Below are 18,648 nucleotides of genomic sequence, written 5' to 3' on the forward strand. Positions count from 1 at the left end.
AGTATTATACAATTATGATAATCAAGCATATTTTAGCGTGCCGCATGAAACCAGTGATCGCACTTTGAACTCACCTGTCCAGTACCTGCCCTCACTCCGCACTTACTGTTGGTGACATATTTCTTGGACTTTGGATCCAGACTTTTCTGAGGTGACATTCCATCTGTGCCACACCCTAGCTGTGTGGTCTCAGGCAATTTTCTGAGTCTTTCTGAATCTCAGTTTCCCTATTAGGGAACTGTAAAACCTCTTTTGAGAAGCTGATGTGAGAAAGGAGAGATCAATGGAAGGTCCTTTGCTTTGATCAAAAACGAATTTAAACTCTATGCACGTCTTCTTTGGTTTGCAGGGCAATACACAAGGGTACTCCCAGGGCTGGCAAAAAACATCCAGGGCGGGGAGGATCCACAGTCACTATGGCAACCGGAGACGCCTAGCTGACTGCAGAGCTGAGAAAGCCGGGCGACAGGGCGACAGCCAGACAGACCGCGAAACCCCTCGTGGCATGAGGCAGCAGGAGGCCGTGGTAGTGACCGCGGCGGCAACGCCTGAGGAGGGCTGCGATGGGGAGCAGCCTCGGCAGCTGGCAGGGCTGGTGTGCAGGGCGCCCGGCGTCTCCCAGGAACCCCACAAACAGTGTGAGTTCAGCTGCAGCCGCGGACTCTGTCGCAAGGGGTGGATGGGTGTGGAGAAAGAGTGAAAGCTGCAGGACATCTGAGTGGCACTGGCTGAAGAGAAGGTCAGAGCGGGAAGGGGTGGGGAGCTGCTGTTTTGGCAAAGGCAAAGGTGATGTCACTGTGGTAGAAAGCATCCTGGACATTTCCCCAAGCCCTCCTTTACAAAAGACACCAAAGCCCAGCGTGGGCATCACCTACAACTTAAGGATTGACAGAGGAATTATTCTGTAAGAGAATTATAAATGTATATATATATATATATATATATATATATATATATATAATTATACACACAGAGAGAGGCCTTTACATGTGTATAACATGTAGACATTTATATATGCATGTGTGTATGTGTGTATGCACATCATTTTGACAATTCCTTCATTATACAGATTAAGAAATTGTGGTATAGAGGAGAGGAAGTGACTTGCCACCATTAATCCATCAGTACTGGAGAAATACATAAAATGCTTTAATTCTCATCTCTTGAACTCCAAATCCATATATTATTCCCTGATCCTTTTGGAATCTCAGTTAAGGACTTTTTTTTGGGGGGGTGGGGGCGGTTACTGAGGACTGAACCCAGGGGTGCTTAACCACTGAACCACATTGCTATACCTTTTTTATTTTTTCTGAGACATGGTCTCACTAAGTTGCTTAGGGTCTCACTACATTGCTGAGGCTAGCTTCTTCAAACTTGCAGTCCTCCTGCCTCAGCCACCTGAGCTCCTGGGATTACAGGCCTACGCCATGGTGCAACATTTTAACACACTGCTGTCCCGTGGCCCCCACCCCACAACATACAAGCAATGTTCAAATATGTAAAGACAGTTCCAGTCCACAGTTACATCCAGCATGGTTATAACGAGTCCTAGCCGGGTTTCAATGCTCACCCACATTGTTTCATAAACTTACAGATACTTGACAGCCTGTTGCACTCCACAGGTCTTCAGGTGCTAAGGAATGATGATGAAAATAATAGGACCAAGAGGAACACAAGCAGTTTCTAGCCTCCTTGATTGCCTCTCTGGGGAGTAGCCTAAGACTTTCCACCCTCCCTCCAAACTGGCTGATCCCAGAAGGGAGCACTGGGCTCAAGCTACCAGCACTTGTGCTTCAGTGGACCCATACCCTCCTCTCAAGAGATCTTGTCAAGGAGTAAGTCACTGAACCACTGCTTCCTGGGGAAAAGGGTCTGTCCCTCAGCATCAGCCCAAAGGTGTCTATGATACCTCATTCCTCTTTTTATTATTATCAACAGCAAACAGAAGCCTTACTTAAAGTAATTAAAATCAGTGTATTTAGGTATCAGAGATCCCTTACCTCTGTTTAAATTAAATCTGGCAACTTTTCCATTAAAATGCTTTAAAAGGTTTAAAATGCTTAAAAGCATCAAAAGGATTTTTTAGTCTAGGGCTTTAGGAATAAATGGTAGATTTATTCATTCATCGATTCAACATATACTGAGTCTTTACTAAGGCTTTGGGCAAGTTGCAGGAAATAGGGAAATGAATGCATATAGGTACTAACTTTCATGAGTTCACAAAGTCAGGGTAGAGGCATGCAAAGGGTTTTGCCTTGGTTTCCTTGAGAACCTCCTTTCAAGGACTCAGACTAAGTAGAGAGGGGCTATTCAAACCACACAAAGTATGCATTCAATTTTCATATGTTTTTAATTACTGGAAAAGTCTTTAGTCTCTCTATAGCCTCTAGTTTCTAATCACAGATGTGCTCTCAAATATACACGAAGTGTGGTCCTTTCCCACAAACATCCTTCAATTATATAAAGGTGACCTTTGGAGCACCCATAAAAATGCATCAAAGAACTAATTAGCTTTATAATCATTTGTAGTGCTTTTGCCATTCTGGCTGGTCTCTTCCAACATTATCCCATTAATTAAATCACTGAACCCATTATTGTAGGTATTATCTGATTATACAATGTGGTGGAACTATAACTCCTTTGATCAGAGAACTATACTTCTATTAAATGGATCCAAAATAATTTGTAATACAAATGCAGTTTATGACAATCTTTAGTTTGTCTTTCTCCCTTTCCCAGGTTCTAGTCTCCTAGATTAGGTTTGATTAATATATATTTATATATCTATTCATGTATACATATTCATATATACATGTATATATATTCATATATTACACACACACACACACACACATACACACACACACACCATGTCTTTCCATTCACAACACAGGCCAGGCACAGGGCCTGAGCTGAGGTGTACATGGGGTAGACTTACTCTGCCTCCTTTTTCTATATAGTCATTGTAAGAATGACTTGTGGTAAGCATCAGGAGGCCTAGGCCATATATTTATCCCCTTAAATGCTATCCTGTGGATTTTTGCATTTTCTTCCAGCTTTAGAAGCAGCCTTTGAGAATCCTAATTGTCATTCAACCACTTACCCATTCACCCAAGTTTATGCCATTCTAGTTCCTTTATTCAAATCAACAAATTAGATGGTGATCTCATCAGAACTGTTCAGTTCCAAGAAGACTTTGATCTGTTAATCAGCATCCTACGTGTGGGCATTCTGCCTCCCCCTCCGGAAAATCCACTTTATCAAGCGCCTTGTTGAATGCAGATATATTGTAACTACCTCCCCAGTCTAGTAGTTTAGTAACTTGAGGTATGGAAAAGTCAGGTAGGTTGGCTTCTTGTTTTTATTACTTTAGTTTTATAACTTTAGACAGGTACTTTCTTAATAATAAAATAGAAATAATTATATTTACCCATAGGAAATTGTGAGGAAGAGAAACAATATGAGTATTAGATGCCTAAAGCATGGTAATATTGAATAAATTGTAGCACTTGCTACATGAAATAGCATTATTCCAAAAGAAAATATAGAATAACATTGTTCTTAGCAGTCCCTCTTAAAACTTAATGGGACCAGCACCTTGGGAATCACTTGTAATTCCAGCAGCTTGGGAGGCTGAGGCAGGAGGATCACAAATTCAAAGCCAGCCTCAACAACTTAGTGAGACCCTAAGCAACTTGGCAAGACCCTCTCTCAAAATAAAAAAAATAAAAAGGGCTGGGGATGTGGTTCAGTGGTTAAGCACCCCCTGGGTTCAATGCCTGGTACCAAAGAAAGAAAAAAAGAAGGAAAAAAATTAGTGGTTACTGTTTCTCATTGTCTATAGACAGAAGCCATTTGTTGACTATTCACTCAAAATTTTGGTGAAGATCAACATAAAGTTGCTATGTTATAGTTTGTAGATTTCTTCCTTCCCTCTCTTCCTCCCTCACTTGCTCCCTTCCTTTCTTCCTTCTTTTTCTTTGTAGAAGATAAATTGCTTACACTTGCTCTTTCTACTCTCAATGTTCACTGTTCTTTAAATCACCTTTGCTGATTACCTCTAAATTTTCTTAAAAACAAAGCTGAAATTTGTCAGAAGATCTCACCCTACAGAAGGTAACTCTACCCATTATAGACTAGCTGTTATAGACTTTGTTCCTTTTCTAGCCAAGTTTATTAAATCCTTTCCTGCCTGAAGATTATGATTCTATAGAAAAAAAATTAACCAAAATTAATGCTCTTATCTCTCATAATATGACTCCCAACTTTTAGGAAGAATGAGACTTTTAGGAAGAATGAACTTTTAGGAAGAATGAGAGTATCTAACTCTACCTTGTCTGTATCTAAGGGTGTGATTGAGTCCTCATGACCAGTAATGACCCAGGCCACTGTCATGGCAGTATGTCTCTTGCCCCCATTTAGCCAGTGTGTAGTCAAGTCAAATGAACTCCCTTGTGTTATTACTGGTTGGTCTGGAAAAGATGAGACACCTCCCATATCTTTGTACGTTTAAAATCGAATCTTTAATAAAATGAGTCAGGTACAGTGGCGCATGTTTGTAATCCCAGCAACTTGGGCAACTGAAGCAAGAGGATCGCATGTTCAAAGCCAGGCACAGAAACTTAGCAAGACCCTAGGTAACTTAACATGACCCTGTCTCAAAATTAAAAAATAAGGGCTGGAGGTGTGGCTTGGTAAGTGCCCCTGTACTCAAACTCCCAGTACCCCCTGCCCCACAAAAAAAATAAATAAATAAGTGGTTTGCTTGAGTTTTTTGTGGCTCCTTAAATTGAGCTCTTGGGTACCAAGCCTAAAAGCATGTTTCCTGACATTCACAGGTTGCATTGTCAGGCAGGCACATAGAATAGTCTTTGCTTAGGGTTCTATCAAATCTTATGATGGTTGGTTCTACCTGAGCATACATTACTCAAACCTTTGTTATATGCCAAGTCCTCTTCTAGGACTCTGATAAACTGAACAGACATTATCCCTACCTTATATGGTGTTCAATAGTCTGGTTAAGAAGACAGATATCAGTCAGGTATGGTGGTATACACCTGTAATCCCAGTGACTTAGGAGACTGCAGCAGGAGGATGACAGTTTGAGGCCAACCTCAGCAGTAAGTCCCTGTCTCAAAATTAAAAGGTCTGGGGATATAGCCAAGTGGTAGAGTGCCCCCTCCCATTTAATCTCCAGTATAAAAACAGAGGGGAGAGAGAGAGAGAGAGAGAGAGAGAGAGAGAGAGAGAGAGAGAGAGAGAGAGAGAGAGAAGAAGAAGAAGAAGAAGAAGAAGAAGAAGAAGAAGAAGAAGAAGAAGAAGAAGAAGAAGAAGAAGAAGAAAAAGAAAAAGAAAAAGAAAAAGAAAAAGAAGAAGAAGAAGAAGAAGAGGAGGAGGAGGAGGAGGAGGAAGAAAGAAGACTAACATCTACACACATATTTGCATGTAAATGAAATGAAACTGCATATAAAGGAAAGAAAAAAGGAGGAGAATATGAGGAAAAAAAACATTTCTAGCTTGTGGAATCAAGGAAAGTTGCCCCGAGGAACTAATATTAAAGCTGTGATTTACAATTTGAGTAGAAGTTATGCAGGAAAAAAAAATTAGGAGAAAGGCAATTCAGGAAGAGAAGAGAACAGGTACAAAGGTGAGAATGCACAGAAGGGCGACTTGGCTGGAGCTCAGAGAACTACACAGAGAGGCTGATGAAGAGTTTAGAGAGGGCAGGGCAGAGCACAGAGCTGTTTTGTTCCCCTAGAGTTCTATCCTCTGGGGTGAAAGAACAAATATCAGTCCTGGACTGGAGTAGTAAAAATGACCTATAGAGCTAGATTTAGAGGCCAGAAAAAAGTCACATGTCCATCAGTGGTTGCTACTACAGAGAGGTAAGAATGACAGAGGTTTAATCTTTTAAAATTATAAATTCAATAAAGAGGCTGATTCACAGTAGGATAGGAAGAGGGAACATGGGAGGAATAGATGAACTCTAGATAGGGCAGAGGGGTTGGAGGGAAAAGGAGGGGGCAGGGGGTTAGAAATGATGGTGGAATGTGATGATAATTTTTCATATCTCTGGTTTATATAAAGTATGTTCACACCAATTCCTGTTTTCATACCTGTACTTTGTATAATAATGATCTTTATATACAACCAGAGCTATGAAAAATTATGCTTCCATTCTGCATCTGGTTTGCAAGGTCCATGAACACATCTATTTTATCTATTGCTCTCAGCCCTGGCACAGAAGGTCTTTAGTTAAAGAATCTATTGACTAAATTGAGTGAAAGATTTCTTGAGTGAATGAGAAATCCCACATACTTCTTCATAATATCCAAAAGAGGTACCTAAAACATCCCACAAGTTCAGAATTACATGAAAGTAATTACATGAAGTCCCCAAAGAACAAAGTTACAATGGAGAGATCGCTCTGAAAGAGAGCCTGCAGGGCAAATTTCTGATATTTGTATGGAGCGATGGGTCTTTATGTTAAAAAAATTATTCATATAGATATAATGGTTAGAAGGATGGGAAGAATTATGATAACTAATGAATTTTGTCAATTCTTTTATAGGGAAGAAATTTTTATATTGTGAGCCACATAAGAGAATTAAGGAAGTGCTGGAAGAAGAACTTTATATTAAGAGAGATGAATGCCACATTAAAAATCCACCTTCAGGTAATCTCAGTAACAAAGTATATTTGTGAAGTGAAAATTAAATTGCCTATTTGATTATAGGGTGATTATTATATTTATTACAAAACTATAACTACCAAAAAGAAAATAGGTTCTTGAGAAATTCTTAAACTATTCTATAATTACTTTTCTGATGTCCAAATAAACATGTGTTTAGAAAAAAATGAGCTACTGGTATGTACTTCTTTTCTCTCCCAATGTTTGGTGAAATTATTTCTACTTAATGATAAGTGCATTTTTCCCCAAATGCTTGAAAACCACAATGACATCTTCTGTCTTATCAACACAGGTATAGCCAATAATAGAAATTCCCAAACTTTAGATTATCTCAGAATTACTTGAAAACTTATTAAAGGTAGATTTCTGGTCCCCATCCCCAAGAGATCTGGCTTGACAGGTCTGAGATAGGGCCCAACAAATTTTTTTTTCTACCAACTTCCTAGGTGAGGTTGATACTGTGGGTCTAGAGACCCCATTTTGCCAACCTTTGACTCAGCAGAATTCTGGTTCACTCAAATAGGTCAAAATATCCAAGGGTTTTTGTGCCACAAACACAAGTGTGTATTACATGGTCTGGACACAAAAACATCTCATTGATGGTTCATGTGAGGATAGATATGCTCTATAAGCCCAAGAACTTATGCTTTTTTTTTTGGTACTTGTTATTGAACCCAGGACCTTAGCCCACAAATGTTATTTTGAAACTGCCAGTACCCCGCATTCCATGGCTCCTTCTCAGTGAATAGATACATATTCCATGCTCAGGTTTTTATTGTGATGCTGTAGGGTACCAGCAATTGCTAGGAAAAAAAAATAAAAATAAAAGAACTGTAAGATAGGACTCCCATGCTCAGAAAACTTGATGTTTTTTAGGACAATTGTTGAACCTGCAGATGGGGCCCAGATTCCCTCAGGATTCGTAAGAGCAGATGCTGTAGGTCCAGAAGTCTACCATTTCAGACTTCATCCTGCATAGGCTCATTTTATGTTTCTAAACCAGCTATAGAAACATCTTTGGGACCTTCTTTTATTGTCCTTTCTTACAGAAGGAGAGACCTATGTAATGGCCACATTTGCTCTTACAATGGTTTCAGGAAGTTTTAATTCTATGAATGAATATAAAGTTTGACATTTGTGAATGGATGCAGAATGACCTACAATATTTCTACTGTGAATGCAGCAGAGATGCATTATTTCCTCCCTGGTTAATTTTTCAAAATCTACATTATATTTTAGATTTATCTTGTTTTCAAAGACTACCTACAAAGTTAATTTGTACACTAGTTGTCTGTTATCTTATTCTTATTGGATGTGCTTTATTATGATGCCATTTAGGTTTACAGAAAATATAGTTTGATTTATAAAAATTCATTTTTCTAAGCCCTTTTTCCAAATATTGTTCATACAAATGAAGACTTTCTGGGCTGCATTTTTATAATATCTATCAGAAGTTGCATGGAGGTATTATTTTAGCCTATAAAACATTCAAAACTAAGAATAGATCCTTAAGCTTAGGTTTTAAAGGTTCTACTTATTGAAAAGAAACATAAATTTTTAAAAGGGCTAGAAGCCCTACATCCTTGGCCAGAACACAGAACAAGTACCCAGGGAGGGTGCCACACTCTCTAGCCCTGAGCCAGCTACTTGACCATCTGGCCATTGCAGTGACACGCCCTCTTTCAATACCTGATAACAGCTATGGCTTTTCTTCCTGGAAGACACATCTTGTCACATACACCCAGAATTCTGCATGAAACTTTTAGGGACTTCAGTGGCTCTTATAACTGCTATTTATGGATATTCAAGAATAAGTACATTTGGGGGACTGGGGTTGTAGCTCAATGGTTGAGTACTTGCCTTGCATGCGTGAGGCACTGGGTTTGATCCCCCGCACCACATAAATAAATAAATAAAATAAAGATATTTAAAAAAAAAGAATAAGTAAATTTGGTTTGGGGTTGTAGCTCCGTTGTTGAGCACTTGCCTAGCACATGTGAGGCACTGGTTTCAATCCTCAGTACCACATAAAAATAAATAAATGAAATATAGGTTAGAAAAAAAAAGAATAAGTACATTTGGCCAGGTGTTGTGGCACACGCCTGTAATCCCAGTAAATCGGGAGTCTGAGGCAGGAGGATCAAGAGTTCAAAGACAACCTCAGCATCCTATCACTGAACTACAACATCCAGCCTTTTATTACTATTTTGAGGTAAGGTCTCACTAATTTGCCCACGCTGGTCTCCAATTTGCAACAGGTAATGCAAATTTGTACACTAGTTGTCTGTTATCTTATTCTTATTGGATGTGCTTTATTAGGAGGCCATTTAGGTTTACAGAAAATATAGTTTGATTTATAAAAATTCATTTTTCTAAACCCTTTTTCCAAATATTGTTCATACAAATGAACAATATGCCTCAACAGGTAAAAGTATGTAGCTAGGACTCTAAGGCTTCCCTTCTCTGGCTTTTGATTCCCACTAGGCTCCTGATGCAGAGATTTGTGGGCACAGTGAGAAGCACAGGATGCTGGGGTGAAGGGTGATGATGATGGTAGTGATAATGGTGATAATAATAACTCCCATCATTTATAGAAGTATCTTCTGCATGTATCAGATTTTTTGGTTATTGTTTTGTTTTACAAATTATCTCTTTTTATTAGTGGAACAACACTGTGTGAATATATGCTCTTTTATTCATATTTTGCTTATCTGGAAGCTGATGTTCATAGGATACATGATTTACCTAGTGTCACACAGTTGGCAAGTGGAATAGCTGGTCCTTGAACACAGGCTTGTCAGAAGCTGCAGAACTTGCTGTCAGCCATTGGATTATTCTGTCTTCCTTTAAAGCATAAAACTGTGTTTTCAGAGAGGAATAAAAATTGAAACTACAATTTTAGTAGCAGTATAGAGTCATCTTAAGAAAGAAAGGAAGAAAGGAAAGAAAGAAGGAAGGGAGAGAGGGAGGGAAGGTAAATTGCCATTCTTCTCTAGGTTGTTTCAGTTTAACCTTCAGGTTCAAAACCTGTGCTTCCAGAGGTTTGCCCATTCCTATCAGACCTATTATAGGCAGAGAGCCTGGACCTATTATAAAGTTTCTCATCATCCTGAAAAATAGAAATGCACTTTCCTCATCATACCTTCCAGTCAGTGGGATAAAGAAGAATGAAGCTAATGTGATTATTCATAACTTAGTGATTCCCTGAAGATTTCCCCTCCCCACTTTTTAAAAAGAGAAAACTTAGCTTTTGGTTTCCACAAACTTCTATGGAAGACTTTGTAAAAAGAAGTTAATATGTTAACAATATTTTCATGTAGCAAAGGCTTTTTTTTCTTTCTAATTGAAACCTGCAGAAGTTATATTAGCCATGAAAATTTGATAAATGAAGCTTAATCAAAGTTTTCCTCTTACAGAATATTTCTTTTTGCAATGAATTTCAAAGTGTACTTCCAAGTCCATTAATATTTGTCTTTTTGTGCCTTAATACGTGATAAATTAACTTTGAGTCTGGTTTATTTACTGCGCTTAGTACAAATTTAGAAAGTGCAAAATGTTGTTTGGGCAAGGGTAAACCAGTTGGATATTAATTATTTCATTCAACAAAAGTGTTTTCATGCATCTATAATATACAAGGGTAATTGTGTAGCCTAGGAGTCACTGAACACAAATTAAAATTACTTGCATTTTTCTTCCTTTGGTCAAATCTCTGAATATGTTCATATAAAGGAAGTATAGAAGATATGACTCTAAACTGGCTTTTTCAGTTCTCAGGCTCATTATTCACAGTCCAGAGAGAGCTAACAGGAACAAAAAATATTTTTAAAGGGTGAATTTACTTTTCCTGTGAGGCCAGGCTAGGTCCCACTGACAAGAATTTTTGGCATAAGCATAGTTTCATAATTTTTAAAGTTAGAATAAAAACACACTTAAGGTGTCCGGGTATAAGGGGTTGGGTGCATGAGAGGGAAGAAAGAAGAATCTCTGGAAGGTTCTAGGAAGAGGACTCAATTTCTTATTCTTCATTTCTCCCCTGCTGCCCATTTCTTTTTCAGGCCATGATGCCAGCACAGAGGTCTTGCAGGACCTGCTGTGTCTTTCTTCCACCTCCTGAAATGACATGCTTAGAGCTGAGGAGTTCAGTTTCTAATAAGAGAAGCGGTTGCCTCAAAGGGCATCTGAGATTCTTTTTTTTTTTGGTACTGGGAAATTAACACAGGGACACTCAACCACTGAGCCACATCCCAACCCTATTTTGTATTTTATTTAGAGACAGGGTCTCACTAGTACCACACCTTTGCAAAGGCGACTTTGAATTCTCGATCTTCCTGCCTCAGCCTCCTGAGCTGCTGGAATTAAAGGCATGTGTCACCTGGCCAGCCATCTGTGATTCCTAATAGGCTTCTTTTTTCCCCAAGTGACTATATTGCCTTCTGAATTTCCTCACCCAAACATCAGACCAAATAAAAGTAGTAGTATTTTTTTTCTGTAACCTCTATCCCTCAGGACAGTAAATTCTTATGTATAACTATATTTTGTTTTGAGGGTTTTAATGAATTTCTTAGCATCTGCATTTATATTTTCAGATATTTTCTCTATTGATTATAAGCTTCAGCTATTCTTGTGATTCCACTGGAAAGAGCCCTACTAAATTCCCAATCTCTAAATTCTTTACTTCATTTGATGTGTTTGTTTAGCATAGATCTGCTTTCTGATTTTAAGCTACTTTCCATTTGCCAGATCTTCCCATAGTATATAGATGAATCTAAATTTATTTCCCTGGTCTATTACAGGAAGTCACACACAAGTAGGTATTTAATAAATGTTGGTGGTAACCTGAATTTGAGTCTATTACCAGGGGCTGGGGATTATAGCTCTTTCCTATTTCTAGACAACACAGATGAGGAAACTGGCTTGAATGGCAGAGGAGATTTAAGTTAATATAGGATCTTGACAGAGAACATGGAGTCTTCTCTGAAGGCCCTGGAAGAAGGAAGCTAATCTTGATAGATAGCTTGAGAGAGGCAAGAATTGATGCTCAGCTCGATGAGTCAGCCAGTGATTTCCTGCTATGAGTGAACCTAATAAGCTCATGCTTGGACAATAAAATCATTTCCCTGTAAAAATAATAGCAACCATTTATTAAGTACTGATCACTTTATGCCTGCCTTACCTACATCCTACAATATTCCTTCAAGGAAGATATTATTATCCTCGTTAAGAATAAATAAACAGCTAATGCCTGTAAAATACAAAATAGGCTGAAGGTGTGGCTCAGTGGTTGAGTGCCCCTAAATTCAATCCCAAGTACAAAGTAAATAAATAAATACACAAATAAATAAATAAGGGCCGGGTGCAGTGGTATACACCTGTAATTCCAGCGGCTCAGGAGGCTGAGGCAAGAGGATCGAGAGTTCAAAGCCAGCCTCATCAAAAGTGAGGCACTGAGCAGTTCAGTGAGACTCTGTCTCTAAATAAAATACAAAATAGGGATAGGGATGTAGCTCAGTGGTCGAGTGCCCCTGAGTTCAACCTCTAGTACCAAAAAAAAAAAAAAAAAGGAAATTGAGACATATGGATTAAATAATTTGCCCAGAATCACTTAATTGGAGGTGGTAGAACTGACACTAAAATCTTGCTGTCCTCTAAACCTAAAGACTGTACTCCTAGTCATCACTGGGTACAAAATCACTTGGGGAAGGATTGAGTGTCATTGAGGATGCCAGTAGGCAGCTCTGGATCCATGAGGAGAATTCAGCATTAAAATTTGTAGGCTCAGGGTTGGGACTGTAGCTCAGAGGAAGAGTACTTGGCCAGTATGCATGAGGCACTGGGTTCAATCCTCAGTGCCACATAAAAATAAAACAAAGATATTGTGTCCACCCATAACTAAAAAAAAAAAAATGTAGGCTCAGAAATCAGAAAAACAACTTATGGCAAGGAACCAGAATTCAGAAACTTACTTAACTTGGATTGTGGTTTTCTGCACAGTTAAAGTCCACATAACGCTTTTTAATTGACTCTCAAAACTTAAAGAAGTGATTGTAGGATATTGTGTCAGTTAGCTTTTTGTCAATAAAACCAAAATACCTGATACAAACAACTTAAAGGAGAAAAGGTTTACTTTGGGCTATTTTAGACTTCTGAGTCCATGGCCTACTGGCTCCATTGCTCTGAGACTGAGGTGAGGCAGAACATTGTGGTGGAAGACAGCTGCTCACCTCCTGGCAGCCAGGAAGCAGGGGGATGAGTTGCATGGGACAAGCTATAATAGTTCCCAAGGACACTCCACCAGGGACCTACTTACTCCAACTAGGCAAGTCTGACCTCTGGACATTGATACATTATGAACCAAGCCGTTGAGGGACATTCCAGATCCAAACCATAACAGATACAGAGGATAGCCCAGTGCAAATCATTACTAGAACTTACTGAATAGTGCCAGGATTTAAGACCTATAATTTGCCATGTACCAATGTGTACACATAACTTTCCAAGTACTTTGCTATGTTTTTTTTAAATGTAGGATCTGGGCTGGGTCATGCTCAGTGGTTGGAGTTCTTGCCTAGCACATGTGAGGCATTGGGTTCAATCCTCAACACCACATAAAAATAAATAAATAAAATAAAGGCATTATGTCTGCCTACAACTAAATATATATATATATATATATATATATACATATATTTAAAAAACGTAGGATCTGGTGATTTTGTTGTTACTTCTTTCAAATGGGAAGTTAGACAACATCTAGTTTATAGTTTTTAGAAGATTCTTCCATCTATTGAATAAATTAATGTGTTTTTTTTCTTATCTGTAGAAATATTTCTAACCTGCTGCAGGAATTAAAAAAGAATCAGATAAGGTTGACTGAATACACTCTATGTGTTAACTTTTACTCCTGTTCTTTCTGTGTTTTGTTCTACATGTTCCTATTCTGACTTGTTTTTTTTTTTACTGTTTCTTTATAACTGTACATAGCATTAGGATTCATTTTGACATAATTTTAAAAGTATAGAATATAATTTGCTCTAATTCAGTCCCCAGTATTACCCGCTTTCTCTCTCTTCCTCCCTCCCCTGTTCCCTTCCCTCTACTCTGATATGCAGAAGCTAGTTCAAAATAAGGGCAGGGAGGGGACTCCATCAAAATAGAAGGAAGACGGTGGACTAGATGAAGGGGACTAAGAGGGGAGGGGAGAAGGCACAAGATAAGGGAAGAACAGAGGAATGAATCTGACCTAACTTTCCTATGTACATATATGCATATACCACTGTGAATCTCACCATCATGTATATCCACAAGACACTTAAAAAAAAAACCTATTCTGACTTTTCATATATTTGTTTAGGTGTAAGATAAATTACAAAAGGGCATTATAGAGGTTTAGTTGCATGGGGGATAACTGAATGCATGAAATGGAATAAAGACCTTGGGGAGTTTGATTAATTAAATCAAAAACTTGCACCCAAATAACTAAAAATAAATAATCATCAAGTAAATACTTTAGAAACACTTGTGTTAAAAAGAGAATATGCTAATGATCATCATCTTGCTTTTGAAAATATTGACAGTGGTCCTGGAAGGGATCTGGAGCATTAAAAGGAATCTCCCTGTGGGGGGCTTGAAGCCAGGACTGCCTAGCAGGAACAGTTTACTGCCACAAGCCAAATACTATTCCAGGCACGGAGGACTGAGAAGTAAGACCCTGACACCCTTGACTTCCACAGACACCCTGAGGGTACTGCGCAGTTTACAAACCAGTGGTATACACTTTGTTTAAAGATCTCAATCAAAACTCAACCTGCCCCTGTCTTTCTCTATAGTTACTTATTGTTTTGCCCTGTTCCATCATTGAAGAACTCAAAATGGTAACAGTTCAGTTAACCAATGTCCCCCCAGGAATACAATAGAAGTTTCTACTCAGACTTAACACTGCTGACTTTTTTTTTTTCCTCCTCAATTTCCTATCCACAGAAGACTTTCTAGCACATAGTCAGCTTCAGAGAGGAGGAATTTTATTCTGTCTTTTCTTCTGGATGGATGGTCTCTGTTTACCAGTGGAAATGAGGGAAGGGAGATGCGGGATTAAGGAAGAACAAGGGAGATGAGAGATTAAGGAAGAACAAGACAAGTATTTTACTTGGCTCCTTTAGTTTCACCTTTTCCAGGTAGCAGCCACCAGCCTGGGTCCAGTGAAGAAACAAACAGAAACTTTAAGCAAATTATTGCTGTTTCCCTCACTGTCATAGCCAATGTTTGCCAGGAACAATTGTGGCAGAATGTGGGAAAGGCAGAGGGCTTGACATGGGAGCACAGTGTCCAGATAATGTAGAGATATGCAACTGGGTATATGAGTCCTGAAGATCAGTCTACAGCCTGGAGGTGACCTGGGGAAAAGGAAAGAAATAGGTAAAAGCCAAGGATACACTTATTCAGGATATAAATCATAATTGCAAATGTTAAATAGCACTGTTTATTTTCTAGATTCTTAACATATATAATATATATTTCCTGTTTACAACAATCACAGGAAATAGTTATAATTTATTTAACAATTGAGGAAACAGGATCAGAGAGGTAGAATAATTTACCCAGTGCCACTCAGCTAGTCAGTAGAAGTGCTGGGATATGAACCAGGTGGCCTGTTTTCAGAGGCCAGGCTTTCAACCACTGGACACTGCTATAGCCTTGAGCCAGACACTCCCCAGGAGCTAGTGTGTCTATTATAACCTGAGTGAAACGGGAGTGCAGAAGTGCCAGAGAGCAGGAGGCCAGGGATGCAACCTCTGGGATATGAATTCAATAAAGGAAAACACAGACACTAAGAAACTGAACCACATTGTTAAAAAAAAAAAAAAAAAAGAGTTACTAAGGGGATTTGTGTAGCAAGCAGGAGCCAGTAATGGGTTTAAACTACTTTATTATTAAATTTGGTTTATTATTTGCATGGGCCAAGCATGGCAATACATGTTTTATATAGTATAGAACCCCATGATTACACAAGTTGAGAATTATAATCTCTCTTCTAGGGAAGAAAACTGAGGCATAGAGACATGACATTACCTAAGAGCCCATGTGTTGGAGGCAGTGGAGCCCAAATTAAACCTGTATCCATCCGGCTTTCAAGACTATACCCTTAACCACCAGACCATGAGTCATGGTAAAGAATCTAGTCACCAGGCAAGAAGGGCCGAATTAGTCATAGGGTTGTGTTAAATAGGCACAGTGCCTGGGCTCTGGAAAGGCAGGGTGAGGCATCTGGGAGTCAACTGCACTCAGGATCCGCAAAGATATCATTGTCCTGGAGTAATGGTTGGTTCAAGCCTAATCTGGGTCACTTGTCTATCAGGGGCTATTTATCTCAACTTTCCACTCAATATGTCAGGTCCCATTTATAGTGGGCAAATTCATCATTCCAAGAAAACTCACAAAGCTATTTATTTTAAAGATGGATAGTTTCCAAAATGCATATTATAAGACTGAAGAATAAATTACCTTTATCTGAAGACATATACGTCTAATAATTATCCAATTCATCAACTGGAGTCAAATGACAAAAATGTGTTACATTTGGACCATAACTGTATTGCTTTCATCTGTACAATTTAGGAGAGAAGTGTTCCTGGCTCCTTCCTGTACTTGTTGCCACTTATTCACACTACTTTCCTAGCAGCCTTGGCCATCTCTCCCTAGCCCATATCTAGCCATTACAAAGATCAGATGTAATTGTTTCTGACAGGTTTAATTTCATCTCTGCCATATGATGATATCTACTGCTACTGTCTATGAGACAGTCACAACTGGTCCAATTACGTGAATCATACAGATAACTAAGATTCAGACATTTCTCATTATCAATCAAAAAAAAAGACCTATGCAGAAAAATTTATATGAAACATTCCACAGACAATTGCCTGTAATCAAGAGATCCACAAAGACTGGGACAGTGTCTCCTCACCACTGTGTCTTTGGCTCTTAGCATGGTACCTGGTACAGTGGGTTCTCAGTTACTATTTGTCACCAGAATGACCAATGAAAACCAGAACATGTACATTGGAAAAAAAAAAAAAAGAAAAAAAGTGTATGTTGAATGTCTACTTTATGTTCAGGATCTTTTTGCTGGAAACCCATATACATGTTCCCCCTCCACAAAAGCAAATGATTTTCTCAGGCAAACAATGGGGGAGGGGCAAGGGAAAACTATTGTCTTCAGTTGTGAATTATGAAAAGTTGTATATATTTTATACACAGCTTGGAAATGACACTTTGAGGTTTTCAATATGTCCAGGAACTCCCATGTTTCATTTAGAAAATTCAACTAAAATTTACTGTCACTTTCTTTTCCTCTTATGCTTTTTTCCCCTTTCTCATAACAGTTGTGACTCTTCCAACATCTAATATACATCATTTAAAGTTTAAATTTAGAGTCATGATCACCCAGTTGTAATTCTAAAGCATGTTTTTGGAAACATCCTGAATTAGAACCCCAAACTATTGTGCTTTTATCTCACTAACAGACTTCATTAATTTACTTTGATCATTTCCTTCTTATCCTATATCATGTAACAAACAAACCATTTTGTCTAGCCCAGTGCTAAGCTTCAATGTGCCTGTGAATCACATGAGTATCTTACTAAAATTCAGATTCTGATCCAGGAGGTTGATTCGGAGATTCTGCATTTAAGATTTCTCAGGTGATGCCAAAGCTAATTGTCTGGAAACCATGCTTCTGTTGTGAGGGTCTGAAAGACTCAGTAAAGGTTTTTATAGTTAAGGAGAACACACGGGTGTGGCTTTTACATTCCACTCCACCTAATGAAATATCACTGGGAATATTAATTCAAATTTAGATTAAAGTGGGGTTGGTATTAAAGAACATCTTCCAAACTAAAACATTTACTTATTTGTTCAATACTCTTTTTCACTCTAGGATGAAATGAATATAATTTTCCACTGGGAAGAAACCTCTTTCTCTTTATGTTTGAAGAACACTGAAGAAACTCAAGTTGTTTCTTGATTTCAGATGTATGGATGGAGGGGAAGTATATTAGTCTGTAATATATGTTTACATAGTCATCTAAAGTCATGAAAGACTATTGATATTTTGCTAAATAACTGCAAACAATGAAGGAAAATCTTATGCTTATTTTTAGTTTTCACAATTGGAATAAACTGGGTTTCTAATTCAATAGAATTGGGTTATTCTATTAAATGAGTAAGGCAATAGGCAACTCAGTGAAATAAAAATAAAACAAAAGCAAATTTATTGTGTCTTTATTTCAAGATAAACATTGTAAACCTAGCCTTCACTAAAGTGTAATGTGTTAATCCACTTAAAAATAAAAATAAATCCAGGAATAGACAATTGTCAGTAAATGAGTGACATAGATAAGAAGTCATTGATTGACTTGGAGACAATCATTTTCATACTGGTCTTAGTAAAGCTCATCATTCCTACAGAATTTGTTTACTAAATAGTAAATAGAAGCCAGGATATTTATTGTTGTTGTTAAGAGAGCTCTGTAATCCCAGAGCTTAAGAGACTGAGGCATGATGATCACAAATTCAAAGCTAGCTTTAGCAATTTAGTGAGGCCTTAAGTGACTTAGCGAGCTCTTTCAAAATAAAAATCAAAAGGGCTGGGGATGTGGCTCAGTGGTTAAGTGTCCCTAGGTTCAATCCCTGGTACCAAAAAAATAAAATAAATTAAAAAAAGAAATTTAAAGGAAAGGGGAAAAATCCTTTCCCTCCCCCTAAATTTTTAAAGTAATATATATGCAATATAGAAAAACTAATAAAGAAAACTGGAAATTAAAATATTGTGGGGATCGATTTAGAGGCACTTAACCACTGAGCCACATCCCCAGCCCTTTATATCAAGAACTATGTAATGTTTTGAACAACCAACAATAAAAAAAAAAAAGTTTTGTTTTGTTTTTAATTTTGAAGCAGGG

At 38.2% G+C, this 18,648-nt stretch overlaps 1 protein-coding gene and 1 non-coding gene across 3 annotated transcripts; one reads left to right on the plus strand and one right to left on the minus strand.

Annotated features, from left to right (window-relative positions):
• Positions 1–357: 357 nt before the first annotated feature.
• On the plus strand, positions 358–17,956 carry C4H11orf97 (chromosome 4 C11orf97 homolog). Of its 2 annotated transcripts, XM_040285116.2 has the most exons (4): positions 363–638; positions 6,572–6,676; positions 14,266–14,391; positions 17,625–17,956. In XM_040285116.2, the coding sequence occupies exons 1-4, from the start codon at positions 506–508 to the stop codon at positions 17,627–17,629; spliced, it is 369 nt and encodes a 122-aa protein (XP_040141050.2). In that variant the 5' UTR covers positions 363–505; the 3' UTR covers positions 17,630–17,956. The 2 variants fall into 2 exon arrangements, with proteins under 2 accessions (XP_013219157.3, XP_040141050.2); XM_013363703.3 differs by lacking the exon at positions 17,625–17,956 and having other exon boundaries at positions 358–638; positions 14,266–15,122.
• Positions 2,869–2,998, minus strand: LOC120890181 (small nucleolar RNA SNORA51). Its single transcript, XR_005734426.2, has one exon. It is a non-coding gene; the product is annotated as a small nucleolar RNA SNORA51 (small nucleolar RNA).
• Positions 17,957–18,648: the final 692 nt, after the last annotated feature.

Source organism: Ictidomys tridecemlineatus, chromosome 4 (genome assembly GCF_052094955.1).
Source record: "Ictidomys tridecemlineatus isolate mIctTri1 chromosome 4, mIctTri1.hap1, whole genome shotgun sequence".
Classification (NCBI taxonomy): Eukaryota; Metazoa; Chordata; class Mammalia; order Rodentia; family Sciuridae; genus Ictidomys; species Ictidomys tridecemlineatus.